Below are 15,957 nucleotides of genomic sequence, written 5' to 3' on the forward strand. Positions count from 1 at the left end.
ATTAGGTGCTAGTTTATGCACATCTTAACTCACAATTTGATATTTTTTAATAGCACATTTCACAAAAAATACCATAAAAATTCTATCTCTTGAAATTAAATTTGAATATTAATGTTTAAGTCACTGTAAAACCAACCTGAAGGCCTTGGAACTATTGTGTGATTATTCTGTTTAAGTTTCTTTTCAGAAATCCAGCCTATAAAATAACAAGTCTCTGCATTTGCACCTAAAATTCATACTCAAAGTGCCAGCAAATTGAAAGTTACTTGCTTGTGTTTGTTAGGCAGCACTTAACTTTTCATGTTTGATTAGGCTGTAAAGCCAGGAATTTTCTGTTCTTTTTTTTTTTTCATTGTATATGGCTTTTAGAAATACACATGCAGATACAAATTAAGAAAAAGCCTTCGAGCTTCAGATAATTATTGCTTAAAAATGTTCACTGGCATGTACGTTTTAGTTATTCTTAGAATTCTAAGAATTTTGTAACCTTTAAAAATTTTTTTCCACCCCAGAGGCAGGCCCATAAGATCCCCAAAGGCTGAATTCTCAACCATCAACACAAAATGATCAGGTTGAAATTACAATAACCATCACAGCTACAAAGATGTTAGGAAAAAAATCTTTATAGAGAATTAGTCATGTGTAATGTGTTAAAATGAAATGGTACAAGCTCTCAATGCTCAAATGTTATGGTCCAAAATGCAGACATTATGGGATGAAAAGGGTTAATAAAGGATTGGCTATTAGCAGCTCAGTTTAGAGAAGTTTCTATAGAGGGTATCTATTCACCTGTCGTCCTTTTGGTTGGGTAGTTGATGGCAAGTCCTGTAGAATAAAGCCAACCCAGGAGAAAAATTTTCATTTACTTTTCAAAGAGTACAAGGTAATTTGTGTGTTCTGTTACAATATGGTTAAAAAATGAGCTAGATTTAAGTTGTAAAGAGATAATATACATTATTCCATTTCTCAGAAATGTTGAGTTATCAAAAAAAAAAAATCAAACCCAGGCCATTTAGCAGCAAGCTGAAGAAAGCAGGTAAGTTTAAGCAGAGAGAAAATGTGTTCTTAAGAAACAACTCAGCATCTTCAACACAAAAGCCACTGCAAGTGAAATAGCCTATTTAAAAAACCCCCCAAAACTCAAAAGAGCTGTTGCCCTTTTCAACTTAGTCACTGCAACCATTTAGATTTCGAAAAATTCAATGGTTGTATGGATTTTCACCATCTTAAAGTTATTAAATGTTATAAATGAATTCCTTTGGTAGCCTGTTTTGAAGCTGCAAATAAAAGTCTTAGGAAATTTTCTTCCATAATTTCTCTTATATCATTCCATTTGAGGTGATCTCTAAATTATTTAAAAATTTATCTGATAAAAATGTTGATATATTTTTAAAGGGCAAGTTAATAGGAAAAAAGTGATACTGCTGTATTATTAGAACTCTCAATATTTTTAACAGCAATATCAGCAACTTAGAGATTTTGTTACCTCAAATATTGCACACCTGCACGTATAAGTGCTCCCATTTGTTTAAATTAAAAACAATTCTTTTTACTTTCCAAAATGGATAGTTCTGAAAAAAAAAAGTAAAATTCCAAGTTCAAGTCAAAATATAAAGTACTTTGTGTTAAAGATGTGATAATAGCGTGGCTTAAGTGCAGTTTGAAGCCAGTTCCTTTTGCTGTTTATATCCAGGCAAGGCTTATAATTCACAAAAGTATGTGCACGTACCACAATAACAGAGGGCACACCAATTCGTAAACTTAGATAGCGGAAACTAAAACATGTTGCTGATATCACTCAGAATAGACAACTACAAAGCCCGAGAATACCCAAATGCCTACTCTGCAAAATCCTTACATTTCTTTATCTTTCTCAAATTAAAAAAAAAATGTTGAGAAATTTCAAGAAACTTCCATTTACATCCTTTGCATAACTTTGAGCAAAGTCATAAATAGTAGATGGGTGACATAGAAATACTTTGAGAATGACCAAAGCAGTCTTGAACTACATTTCTTCAAATTTAACTAATGAAAGGCATTTTTAATGAGAAGAAAATGTTGAAAAAGATTTTCCAGGAGTAAACTGCATTGTAGCTGTAGTAGCCTTGTATATCGGCAGAAGACAATATTTCCACTGAACACATGTAACTAGAACACTCATGGCAGGTGGCACCAACAAAATTGTCACACTTTGCTGTGTGGAGCTAGAGTTCTTACCGAAACAGAATTGTTAGTGCTGCTATGACCATTAGCTGGGGACTGTCTGGAAGTGGAGGGGGAATCTCTCTGAAATAAGACACAAGGTTCATTAACACAGAACACCAGCACAGAAACAGAGATATTCACATCAACAGTTACAACCACAGTCTGACAACCATTTCCTTTGAGGTTTTAGCTATAAAGGTGCCATACTGACTTACTTGCATGATTTCACAGAAGTATGAAAAAAATTTTTACAGTTTGAAGATTCACATATTGTAAGTGATGACCGTGTCATTCATTAACCATTTATTTCCTGTCTCTAACATTCTATAACCTTTGCTTTCTTTAAATAAGACCCCGAAGGGTGACTTGATATTAAAATCCTATCAAGTACTGTAAAATGACAGATATTACTATACAATTATTGTGCTGAAGATCCCAACTGCCTAATTTTTATTGAAAATTAGGTTTGAAAAGTATTTAATAATCCTTAGGTACTTCGGTATCAAAAATTACTGAATGATGCAATTTGAAGTGAAGTGAATCTCAAAAAAAGACTTCTCATGTTGTAATCACCTTAGAATCTTTCTAGGATAGATATTACTAATAAGGGTAAAAGATAGATATACACCAGAGAAGAAACCTTTATTCTTTTAGATTATTTTAGCGGATTAATTAAAACAATAATCTTGAGCCTCTAAAGATTCTGGCAAAGATCCCAGCAGCCACAGCCACTATACTATGTGACATGCTCAAAATCCTTTCCAGGCTCCACTCCCTTATTGTCCAAATCAACTTTAATGTTAGAAAAAGGAGGGGATGAAATTAAGTATTTAAAAATTTTTGGTTTAGTAGAGTTCTTTGAAACCTTTGAAATGTGCATGTCTGCTCAAAAGACATTTGCTTTTTCTAGAAGACTTAAAGAAAACCTCCGGAACCTGTTAGCCTTTAAATAATGGGATCCCTTAGATGAGTATTGTCAGATGTTAGTGAGCAGAATGATGTCTAGGCGCCACCCCCAGAGACTCATGTCAGTAGGGCCAGGGTGTGGGGCAGGGGTCCCCTCTTTTACCAACGGCCAGGGGGATGCTGATGAAGGTGGCCCGAGAGCTTTTCTTTGGGAAGTACTGCTGTAGCTGGGAAGAGTCCAACCACAGGCTTGAATTCTGCCAGAGCACAGGAGAGTCAAACAGACTGGGGGTAGGGCTAGGAGGGGAATACATTTTTTCCTATTCTTCAGAGGTAAAGAAGGTCAGAGAGGGCTCTTCTTACTCGAGAGCATAGCATTTATATGTGTAATACTGGTCCCACCCCAAAACTAGTTCAACCACTCAAAAACACAAGAGAAACTTTTTAATAACTAACATTATTTTCTGGTTAGTGAGCCAAAAAAGACAAAAATCAATCGTATTTACTAAATTTCTTCCAAGATGAGAAATGGTATGAGGACCACCTGTGATTTTTAGACTATCAAAATGCTTTACATAAAAATGCATGTGACAGTCTCTCTTTTCCAGTAAGGTTTGTGTACTAGGTAACAAATTTCAAAACTATAAATCCTGGAGCAGAAGTAGTTCCATATTTTGTTTTGAAATATAGTACTAATTGAAGTTCCATAAAAAGCCACTGAGAGGAGCTCAAGAACTGATATAACAGAAACCCCAATTGTCATGGCTCACTAAAAATATACTTGACAAAACTACAAATTCTTATACATATCTTCAACAGGTTTACAAAAAAACATGAAGCCTCTGATTTTTCTTGTGAAATTTACATCACTACTGGAGACTGGAAGAAACATTATAATTTCTCCTAAGTACAAATTCAATTTTCTAGATGAAATAAGTTGTCTGCCAGTCTTAAATATTAACTGGAGGAAATGTGTACTTCATATTGATGTACACATACTTGGAAGATGCACAAGAAAGAACAAGCTTCAGAAAAAAATATTCAAACTGAATGTGCAATGACCAAAGGATGACACCATTTAGGCCGGCTCATATTTCCAAATATAAAAAGAATAGATTTTTGAATCTCACTTACTAACCAATAGCAAACTGAATAATATAGGTTGGGAAAGCTACAATTTCTAAAGGATAAGCCTAATGTAAGAAAGGAGCTTTGGGTTTGTATTACTCTAGAAAACTTACTTGTTTATGAATCAGATAACGTTCCAATTTAAACAATTTCACAGAAGGTTGCAAAAGCCTATATTCCTCTAATAACGTCAGTTATCAATTTCTCATAGACTTAACATCCATCTAGAGACCTGTCACAATTATTTGAACTACTCTATCTTAACAGAAATAGACCACTTCTCACATCCTTGGAAAGAAGAACTATCTATGTGATTTCTTAACAAGGGAAGTGAATGTACTTCCTGGAAATATTATTGCAATTATGATCTTTTTTTTTCCCCAGAGACTCTATTTGTTCTTTATTAAGCCTTTGTCATTATTTGGAGCTTCTCTATATGTATTTTGTTTTGATTCCAGCCTGCAGAAAGTTAAAGTGCTGAGGACATCCCCATGGAAGCAGGGCTGAGTAGGTGGATGGGAACTACTCTGTTCCGTTATCTTTGTTGTAAAATTGGTGTGCAGTGATCAACAGCACAGGCAGAAACAATTTCCCAGAAAGCCAAAACATTCAGCCATCAGCAGACAGTTAGTTAAGAACCCAGAGGAGACGGGGTGTTTCGTTAGAGCTATTACCTCACAGGACGACGACTGAGTGCGGTAACTTGGCACGATCTTGAAGGTGATACTCCCCCGCATTTCCCGCTGGGGGGAAAAAAAAAGGAGAGCTCTTTTAACAAACAAATGTTGCACACAAAAACGCGCAAGAAACCACTGAAAATGTGGGGGTGTATTTAATGCAAGTCAGCTGAGAGTGCACGGGCCTAAAATGAAACCGAGTTATAAAAGCAGGAACTGCTCACACTAACGGTGGAGGTTGTTCCTGGGAAAAGCCCTGCAAAGTCAAGGCTGACTGTCCTGGTCATACAGCAATGGTATAACAGACCTCTGATGGTTACCTTTTCATAGACACGAATACAACTCTAAGTGACATGTCTTTCAAGAGTGAATGTAAGTTGAACTGCACAATAGAACAAGTAATTAATTACGAAAGAATTATATTTGGTAGGCTACATTATGATGGTGTACTCCATAAAAATCTGCTCTTTATTTCATAATTTTGACATTAGTTTTGACTGTAGTGAGTCTGTGGTGCTTATTTCACCTTTAATAGATATAAATAACATGGGAGGCTGCTACATTGTGGTGGGAAGAAAGTCCAGGACAAGAGGTCCAAAACATCTCCCTCTGCTCGCCAGGGCCTGTCACTCTGCACCCCCCACCCCGCCCCAATCCAAAGCCTAATTTGAACACAGATTTTGAATATACACGGTAAAAAATGGCCTGGTCTACTATGACTTTCCTTTCCCCTGTGCTGTAGAGAAATCCAATACAGCTGGCTATGACTCAGCTACACAGGAAAGAGGCTTCTGATACTGCTGATGTCAGCAGAGTTGAGGTCAGTGAGAAACTAGTTCACAAGCATGCACAACTGCAAAGGTTTTCTTTAAACATCTGCTCTATAAGAACAGGAGACAAAGGATTGAAAGGAGAATGTTCAAGCCCATACTGCTAAAGATGGGCAAAATGTTTCTAAGCTCTGCTGCATGTGAACATTTTCCTAGCTCTCAGTTTTTATGAATGTTGTGTAAGTTCAAGTCCACACAAATGATGGTACCAGATATATTCTGATTATAAAAGAATACCCTTTATTTGTGCATTAATAAATAAGTTAATGAACTGAAAGCCAATCTTAGAAAAAGAGACTTTCATTTACTCACAAGCATTTTTTGCAGCTGTTCCACTGTTTGGTTAGCTACACTGATGCCATTGATTTCTCGAATTTCATCTCCGACATGAAGTGTACCTAAGAAATTACACAAAATTATAAACATGAAATGATATATACTTTTATAATAATAAAATCCAAAGGCAGCAACGTAAGTAATTTAAAAAAATTAAGCTAAATACAGAAGGCCAATATTTCAGAACCAGGTACAAGTTAGGCTCACATAGTAAACTCACCAAAACAGATACACATAACTTATGGAAGACACAGTTTTGAAAGATGGCTGTAGAAATCTGCTTATTTTTCTGAGAGAGGCAGTGTGTATATAGTGGTTTAAAACTACATCTTCTAGATGCAGCCTGTCTGGGTTCATATCTCTGCTTCATCACTTATACTAGCTTTAAGATCTTGGGTAACTTACTGAAACTTTCCATGTCTTGGTTTTCACATTTGTAAAATGGAGATGAAAACAGTATCTATCTCATAGGATTGTTATGAGGATTAAATGAGTTTAATAAATGTAGAGGGCTTAGAACTGTTCTTGGCACACAGTCAGTACCATTTAAGTGTTTGCTGTTATTATCATTATTATCTACCAAATATGATACAAAGGCTGTTGATTTTCAAAGAATTGATATGATAATATCTGTGTAACAACAAATTTATATTGGACATACTGCAACCTTTTAATAATAACTTGGTAGGCATTTCAGGGTCCTGTAATACTTCAACTAGAAAAAGTGACCGAGAACCAATGGTTAAATAGTGTTATGTAAAATTTTGCTTTCTTATTTATGAATTGTGCACGTTTACTTATTGACCTGACTTCATCATGAAAAGCTCATTGTATCTTTAAGAGGTACACACTAAAATGCATATAAATAAAATAAGGTGCCTGGTATTTGCTTCAAAGTAATCCAGGGGGGTGGGCAGTAGGGCAAATACAGATGAAACCAGTGTGCCCATGAATTAACAATAATTCTACCTGGCTTATGGGTATGTGGGCGATCACTTCACTATTCTTTCCACTTTTCTCTACTTCAACTGACTGCACTGTTTTCTCTACTCATGTTTGAAAGTTAACATAATAAAACATAAAAATTTGGGGACTTTTGTTTCAAATATGGTTGATTAGGCACTCATAGACTTTCTTACAACTACATATCCCGTCTAGGGCACACCTCTTGACGTGTTACTGGTCTCACAAAAGGAATGCAAGTTCCCAAGAACACTTCCCACTTTCATCCCCACTCTCCCCTCCACACAAAAGAACCCTGTGAGCTGCATCCAGAGTGGTGGCAAAGTAAGGATGGAATGAAATAGTGGGAGGGGTAAATGCCATTGCTGCAATGCCTGCTGGCCGGATTCTGAGCCTTGGGCCAATAGCAAGTTAGAGAAGCTGAGCCTAGGATTCTGTAGGGAGCCAAGACCCAGATCAGTGGTACTCCATGGCAGCTGGTAGAACAAGGAACAAACCCTTTCTGGAGGAAAGCGTTTCCATTTTAGGCCCCCAAGACTTCCACTGATTTGAACAAGCAATAGGCTTACAATCAAAGATCACCAAACATACAATAAGGCAAACTACTATGCGAGTCATCAGAAAGAGAAAAAACAGATTTAGATCCTCGAGGAGGACAGATATTGGAATGGTCAGATATAGAATACAAGAATACCTTGTTTTCTTGTGCCTTGCTTTACTGTGCTTCAAAGATACTGCATTTTTTATAAATTGAAGGTTTGTGGCAACCCTGTGTTAAGCAAGTCTATCTGTGCCATTTTTCCAACAGCATTTGCTCACTTCATGTCTCTGCATCATGTTTTGGTAATTCTCTCAATACTTCAAACTTTTTCATCATTATTATATTTGTTATGGTGATCTGTGATGAGTGATCTTTGCTGTTACTATTGTAATTGTTTTGGGGGTGTCATGAACTGTGCTCATATAAGATGGCAAACTTACCTGATTGTTGAAATGACAACAAAGGATTTAGAATATTACATAAAGTTAGTTGATAAAGCAGTGGCAGGGTTTGAGAGAACTGACTACAATTTTAAAACAGGTTCTACCATGGGTAAAATGCTATCAAACAGCACTGCATGCTACAGAGAAATCATTTGTGAAAGGAAGAGTCAATCAACGAGGCAAACTTCACTGTTGTCTTCTTTTAAGAAATTGCCAGAGCCACCTCAAGCTTCAGCAACCACCACCCTGATCGATCAGCAGCCATCAACATCTAGACAGTACCCTCTACCAGGAGCAAAGATTATGATTTGCTGAAGGCTTAGATGATGGTTAGCATTTTTAAGCAATAAAGTAATTTTTAATTAAAGTATGTATATTTTTTAGACATAATGCTATTGCACGCTTAATAGATGAAAGCATAGTGCAAACATAACTTTTATATGCACTGGGAAACAAAAAAATTCATGTGACTCACTTTATTGTGGTGGTCTGAAACCAAACCTGTAATATCTCCAAGGTATGCCTATGTAAAATAGCTATATGTTAAATATTAGGGGAAAGAAAGGGACCTATTTACAAGGATGAACATGCAACAAGAGATTATCAGCTGTGAACAGACAGATCCGAAAATAAAAAGAAGAACAAGTGACTAGTACCTCTAGAAAGGAAAAATATAATTGGTAGCATAAGCCAATGAACGGATGAGCTGACCAGGAGTTCATATATGGCTGAAGAGAGTTTCAGTGAACTGGAAGGCATAACCAAATAAATTGTCTAGAATGCAGTTCAGAGAAATAAGGAGATAAGGAAAATAGGAAACAAGAAATAGAGAATGGAGAAGAGGCAATATTTGAAGAAACATGGTTGTAAATTTTCTTGAACTGATGAAAACATGATTACACAGCTCCAGGAAGAATAATGTATCCCAAGTAGGATAAATAAAAAGAAATCCATGCTGGGAGGTAGTAAAACTACAGAACATCAAAGACAAAGACCTTAAAAAGTCCAGGGAGAAAGGAGAGATCACCTACAAAGCAAGGACAGTTATAGTGACACCAGACTTCTTGATATCAAACAACAGATGCCAAAAGAAAACAGAATGGTAACCATTAATTTAAAACTGTGCTCTCAGCAAAAGTAATCAAGATTGAGGCTGACATAAAAGGGGAAATTGACAGTAACACAATAATAGTAGGGGACTTTAACATCCCACTTTCACCAATGGACAGATCATCCAAAATGAAAAAAGGAAACACAAGCTTTAAATGACACATTAAACAAGATGGGCTTAATTGATATTTATAGGACATTCCATCCAAAAACAACAGAATACACTTTCTTCTCAACTGCTCATGGAACATTCTCCAGAATAGATCATATCTTGGGTCACAAATCAAGCCTTGGTAAATTTAAGAAAATTGAAATGGTATCAAGTATCTTTTCCGACCACAGCGCTAAGAGACTAGATATCAATTACAGGAAAAAAACTGTAAAAAATACAAACACATGGAGGCTAAACAATATGCTTAAATAACCAAGAGATCACTGAAGAAATCAAAGAGAAAATCAAAAAATACCTAGAAACAAATGACAATGAAAACATGATGACCCAAAACCTATGGGATGCAGCAAAAGCAGTTCTAAGAGGGAAGCTTATAGCAATACAACCCTACCTCAAGAAACAAGAAATATCTCAAATAAACAACCTAGCTTTACACCTAAAGCAATTAGAGAAAGAAGAACCAAAAAAAACCCCAAAGTTAGCAGAAGGAAAGAAATCATAAAGATCAGATCAGAAACAAATGAAAAAGAAATGAAGGAAACGATAGCAAAGATCAATAAAACTAAAAGCTGGTTCTTTGAGAAGATAAACAAGATTGATAAACCACTAGACAGACTCATCAAGATAAAAAGGGAGAAAACTCAAATCAACAGAATTAGAAATGAAAAAAGGAGAAGTAACAACTGACACTGCAGAAATAAAAGGATCATGAGGGATTACTACAAGCAACTATATGCCAATAAAATGGACAACCTGGAAGAAATGGACAAATTCTTAGAAAAGCACAACCTTCTGAGACTGAACCAGGAAGAAATAGAAAATATAAACAGACCAATCACAAGCACTGAAATTGAGACTGTGATTAAAAATCTTCCAACAAACAAAAGCCCAGGACCAGATGGCTTCACAGGCGAATTCTATCAAACATTTAGAGAAGAGCTAACACCTATCCTTCTCAAACTCTTCCAAAATATAGCAGAGGGAGGAACACTCCCAAACTCATTCTACGAGGCCACCATCACCCTGATACCAAAACCAGACAAAGATGTCACAAAAAAAGAAAACTACAGGCCAATATCACTGAACAGAGATGCAAAAATCCTCAACAAAATACTAGCAAACAGAATCCAACAGCACATTAAAAGGATCATACACCATGATCAAGTGGGGTTTATCCCAGGAATGCAAGGATTCTTCAATATATGCAAATCAATCAATGTGATACACCATATTAACAAATTGAAGGAGAAAAACCATATGATAATCTCAATAGATGCAGAAAAAGCTTTCGACAAAATTCAACACCCATTTATGATAAAAACTCTCCACAAAGTAGGCATAGAGGGAACTTACCTCAACATAATAAAGGTCATATATGACAAACCCACAGTAAACATTCTCAATGGTGAAAAACTGAAACCATTTCAGCTAAAATCAGGAACAAGATAAGGATGCCCACTCTCTCCACTATTATTCAACATAGTTCTGGAAGTTTTAGCCACAGTGATCAAAGAAGAAAAAGAAATAAAAGGAATCTAAATCAGAAAAGAAGTAAAGCTGTCACTCTTTGCAGATGACGTGATACTATACATAGAGAATCCTAAAGATGCCACCAGAAAACTACTAGAGCTAATCAATGACTTTGGTAAAGTTGCAGGATACAAAATTAATGCACAGAAATCTCTTGCATTCCTATACACTAATGATGAAAACTCTGAAAGAGAAATTAAGGAAACACTCCCATTAACCACTGCAACAAAAAGAATAAAATACCTAGGAATAAACCTACCTAAGGAGGTAAAAGACCTGTATGCAGAAAACTATAAGACACTGATGAAAGAAATTAAAGATGATACCAACAGATGGAGAGATATACCATGTTCTTGGATTGGGAGAATCAACATTGTGAACATGATTCTACTACCCAAAGCAATCTACAGATTCAATGCAATCCCTATCAAATTACCAGTGGCATTTTTTATGGAACTAGAACAAAAAATCTTAAAATTTGTATGGAGACACAAAAGACCCCGAATAGCCAAAGCAGTCTTGAGGGAAAAAAACCGAGCTGGAGGAATCAGACTCCCTGACTTCAGACTATACTACAAAGCTACAGTCATCAAGACAGTATGGTACTGGCATTAAAACAGAAATATAGATCAATGGAACAGGATAGAGAGCCCAGAGATAAACCCACACACATATGGTCACCTTATCTTTGATAAAGGAGGCAAGAATATACAATGGAGAAAAGACAGCCTCTTCAATAAGTGGTGCTGGGAAAACTGGACAGCTACATGAAGAAGAATGAAATTAGAACACTCCCTAACACCATACACAAAAATAAACTCAAAATGGATTAAAGACCTAAATGTAAGGTCAGACACTATAAAACTCTTAGAGGAAAACATAGGAAGAACACTCTTTGACATAAATCACAGCAATATCCTTTTTGACCCACCTCCTAGAGAAATGGAAATAAAAACAAAAATAAACAAATGGGACCTAATGAAACTTAAAAGCTTTTGCACAGCAAAGGAAAACATAAACAAGACAAAAAGACAACCCTCAGAATGGGAGAAAATATTTGCAAATGAAGCAACTGAGAAAGGATTCATCTCCAAAATATACAAGCAGCTCATGCAGCTCAATATCAAAAAAGCAAACAACCCAATCCAAAAATGGGCAGAAGACCTAAATAGACATTTCTCCAAAGAAGATATACAGATTGCCAACAAACACATGAAAGGATGCTCAACATCGCTAATCATTAGAGAAATGCAAATCAAAACTACAATGAGGTATCACCTCACACCGGTCAGAATGGCCATCATCAAAATATCTACAAACCGTAAATGCTGGAAAGGGTGTGGTGAAAAGGGGACTCTCTTGCACTGTTGGTGGGAATGTAAATTGATACAGCCACTATGGAGAACAGCATGGAGGTTCCTTAAAAACCTAAAAATAGAACTACCATATGACCCAGCAATCTCACTACTGAGCATATACCCTGAGAAAACCATAATTCAAAAAGAGTCATGTACCACAATGCTCACTGCAGCTGTATTTACAATAGCCAGGACATGGAAGCAACCTAAGTGTCCATCGACAGATGAATGGATAAAGAAGATGTGGCACATATATACAATGGAATATTACTCAGCCATAAAAGGAAACGAAATTGAGTTATTTGTAATGAAGTAGGTGAACATAGAGTCTGTCATACTGAGTGAAGTAAGTCAGAAAGAGAAAAACGAATACCGTATGCTAACATATATATGGAATCTAAAAAAGAAAACCAACAAAAAAGGTTCTGAAGAACCTAGGGGCAGGACAGGAATAAAGACACAGACGTAGAGAATGGACTTGCGGACATGGGGAGGGGGAAGGGTAAGCTGGGACGAAGTGAGAGAGTAGCATTGACATATATACACTACCAAATGTAAAAAAATAGCTAGTGGGAAGCAGCTGCATCACACCGCACGGGGAGATCAGCTTGGTGCTTTGTGACCACCTAGAGGGGTGGGATAGGGAAAGTGGAAGGGAGATGCAAGAGGGAGGGGATATGGGGATATATGTATACATATAGCTGATTCACTTTGTTATACAGCACAAACTAACACAACATTGTAAAGCAATTATACTCCTATAAAGATGTTCAAAAAAAAAAAAAGATTGAGGCTGAAATGAAATATTTACAGATAAACACCACCTGAGGGAGTTTATCAACAAGAGACTATCACTAAAGGAACTTTAAAGGATGTAGTTTAGGAAGAAGGAAAATGCTCCCCAAAGGATGGTCTGCAATGCAAAAAGGAATGATGAGCAAATAAAATCCTAAACATTTATGTAAATCCAAACAAAAATGGTCATGTATTTTAAGAGTAATTTCAAATTTGTGGATTTAAAACAGGACAGAACGAAAGTGCTGGGCAAGAATAATATGCAAGTCAAGACTGGGATCTAACTTGATGTTCCAATGTCTTTGTATTCTTTGGGAGTGGGAATAACATACTGTTTCACTTTAGTATATGTCAAGTTAAATACGCATGACAAAATTTCAAGGTAACCACCTAAAAAATAGACATAGAGTGCTGAAATTCTAATTTACCTGGGGGTGGGGGGATGGAACAAAAATGAAGGAAAAATATCAATTAAAATATGGAATAAATATTAAAAAAAGCAAGATGATAGAAATCATCAAAATAAATATTAATGGACTAACCTTGCCCATTAAAAGATAGCAATCATCAGAGTGCATTACAAAATGAAAAACCCAAATTTGGAAATGTTTGTAAGACACACTCTACAGCATACAGGCACAGAATGGTTAGAAATAAAAGGAGGGAAGAAGACATGCTAGGAAATACTAAAATTAAGCTGGAATAACTATATTAATATAAAATAGGTTTTAAGTAGAAAGTATATTAAGGATAGACATGGTTACCAGGCACTTCTATGCTCCTAATAAAACAGCTTTGAATATATAAAACCAAAAGTGAGAGATCTATAAGTAGAAATAGAGAAACTCTACCATGATAATTGGAATATTTCAACAATTATTGATAGGTCAAACAGATAAAAAATTAGTCAATATATAGAATATTTGAACAAAAAAATTAACCTCAAGCAATCATATAGAGAACTCTGCATGCAACAATTAAAGAATAGTCAAAAAAAAAAGAATAAACAGTCTTCTTAAGTACACATGGACCATTTACAAAAATGATTAAAGTGCTATGCCATAAAGCAAGTCTGAACAAACCTCAAAGAAATGGTGTCATACAGACCACATTCTCTGACCCCAATGCAATTAAGTTAGAAGTAAAACATAAAAAGATATACAGGAAATCCTCTTAAATGTGGTACATAAAAATATTTCTAAATAACTTGTGGGTCAATGAAAAATATAACACTAGAAATTCAAAAATACTTAGAACTGAATCACAATAAAAATGCTTCATATCGTAACTGGTGGGATACTGATAAAACAGTACTTAGACAGGTAGAGTTTAACCTTAAATGAATATATTAGAGATGAAGAAAGACTGGAATAAATGAACTAAGTGTTGAATTTTAAAAGTTAGATAAAACCAATAGAAAGTAGAAGGAAGGAGAAAATAAAAATTCGGTCATAAAACAATAAAATAGAAGATAAATATACAATGGAGAGAATTAACAGAACCCAAAGTGGGTTTTTGAACAAACCTCTGGTAAGTTGATCAAGAGAAAAAAGACAAGGCACAAATAAATATTAGGAATAAAGGCTACATAATTACAGAGACGGCAGAAAATAAAAAGGTAAGTGGACACTAAGAAGAAGCTTACTAGAATAATTTTAAAAACTTAAGATTTTTTCAGAAAAATGTAATTTACCAGAGCTCACTCAAGATATAGAAAGGCTGAATAGCCTTATGAATGTTAAAGAAATTGAAACAGTGGTAAAAAAAAAAAAAAAAAAAACTTCCTTGAAAGAAACCAAACAAACACCAGCCCCTGATAGTTTTATAGGCAAGTTCTACTAAACTTACAGGCTACAAATCATTCCAATATTATACAATATTCAGAGAACTCATGAAGAGAGGTTCTCCAAGTCATTTTATGAGGCCAATGTAACTTTGAAACTAACATCAGAGAAACACAGGAAAGGAAAATTAACTACAGGCCAGTCTCACTCCTAATTACAATCACAAAAATCTTAAACCAAATAATAGCACATAGAATCAAGCAGTACATACCAAAAGATAATACACAATGACTAAGCTGGGTTTATCTGAAAAATGCCAGGAGCGGGGTGGTTATCATTAGGATGTCTTTAAAAAGTCATTCACCACATTAATAGGTAAAAAGAAGAAAAATCATCTCAGCAGATGCAGAAGAAGCATTTGATAAAATTCAAAACCCAATCATAATTAAAATGTCCAGCAACTAAGGATATAAGAGAACTTCTTCAGCTCTAATAAAAGGTATCTACTAAAAATCTATAGTAAATATTCTTCTTCATGGGGAAACTTTGGAAAGCTACCTTTTAGAAACAAGAATAGGACAAGGATGTTCACTATACCACTTCTATTAAAGACAGCAGGTTTCTGCCAGTGCGGTAATATAAGAAAAAGAGATTAAAGAAATAATGGTGTTGTGACTTTACTGAATTTATAGCAAGTTATTGAAAATAATAAACAAAAAATTCATACAGGAATTTAAAACCAAACATCCTCCTGTGTGAGTGCTATCCACTCACGAAACCTACAGATTCCTCTGAAGGCAGCAGTAACGCCAGACACAGCAGTCATCTCTAAAGAGGACAAGAAGGCACTAAAAGGCTTATGGTGTTACCTCTTGCTCTCCAGGGTTAAGGAAAGAAGTGTTAAGTACAAAAATAACACGATCTCAAAGAAAGGAAGTCTAATTTTTGGACAGGAGAATCATTTTTGGATCAGGCTCTAAATACTAATGCATATAACTCAGTCCTTTCAAAGAGGAGCCTAAACCTACACGTCTAAATCCCGTCCACCTGAGGGTTAACAATAGTTCCTCTTTCTCAAAAAATCATTCTTTGTCTACTTCAGTCCTTAGTGTATTCCCTTCTCAGAATGACTGCACTTATTGTAGCAGGTATTAAGAACTTAATCACAGGTTTGATATC

The 15,957-nt window shown here is 35.5% G+C and overlaps 1 protein-coding gene across 10 annotated transcripts in view; it reads right to left on the minus strand.

Moving 5' to 3' along the window:
- CASK (calcium/calmodulin dependent serine protein kinase) overlaps positions 1-15,957 on the minus strand; it is a 394,779-nt gene that overhangs the window by 34,578 nt on the left and 344,244 nt on the right. For 4 of the 10 annotated variants that reach the window (XM_082378094.1, XM_082378096.1, XM_082378101.1 and 1 more), the window contains exons 16-19: positions 6,059-6,144; positions 4,914-4,982; positions 2,218-2,286; positions 790-825 (exon numbers count right to left, since the gene is read on the minus strand). In XM_082378094.1, the coding sequence (XP_082234220.1) occupies positions 790-825; positions 2,218-2,286; positions 4,914-4,982; positions 6,059-6,144 (260 nt within the window). The remainder of the gene's footprint in view (positions 1-789; positions 826-2,217; positions 2,287-4,913; positions 4,983-6,058; positions 6,145-15,957) is intronic. The other 6 variants (XM_082378100.1, XM_082378099.1, XM_082378095.1 and 3 more) reach the window with 3 other exon arrangements.

Source organism: Balaenoptera borealis (assembly GCF_965194805.1).
Source record: "Balaenoptera borealis genome assembly, chromosome: X".
Classification (NCBI taxonomy): Eukaryota; Metazoa; Chordata; class Mammalia; order Artiodactyla; family Balaenopteridae; genus Balaenoptera; species Balaenoptera borealis.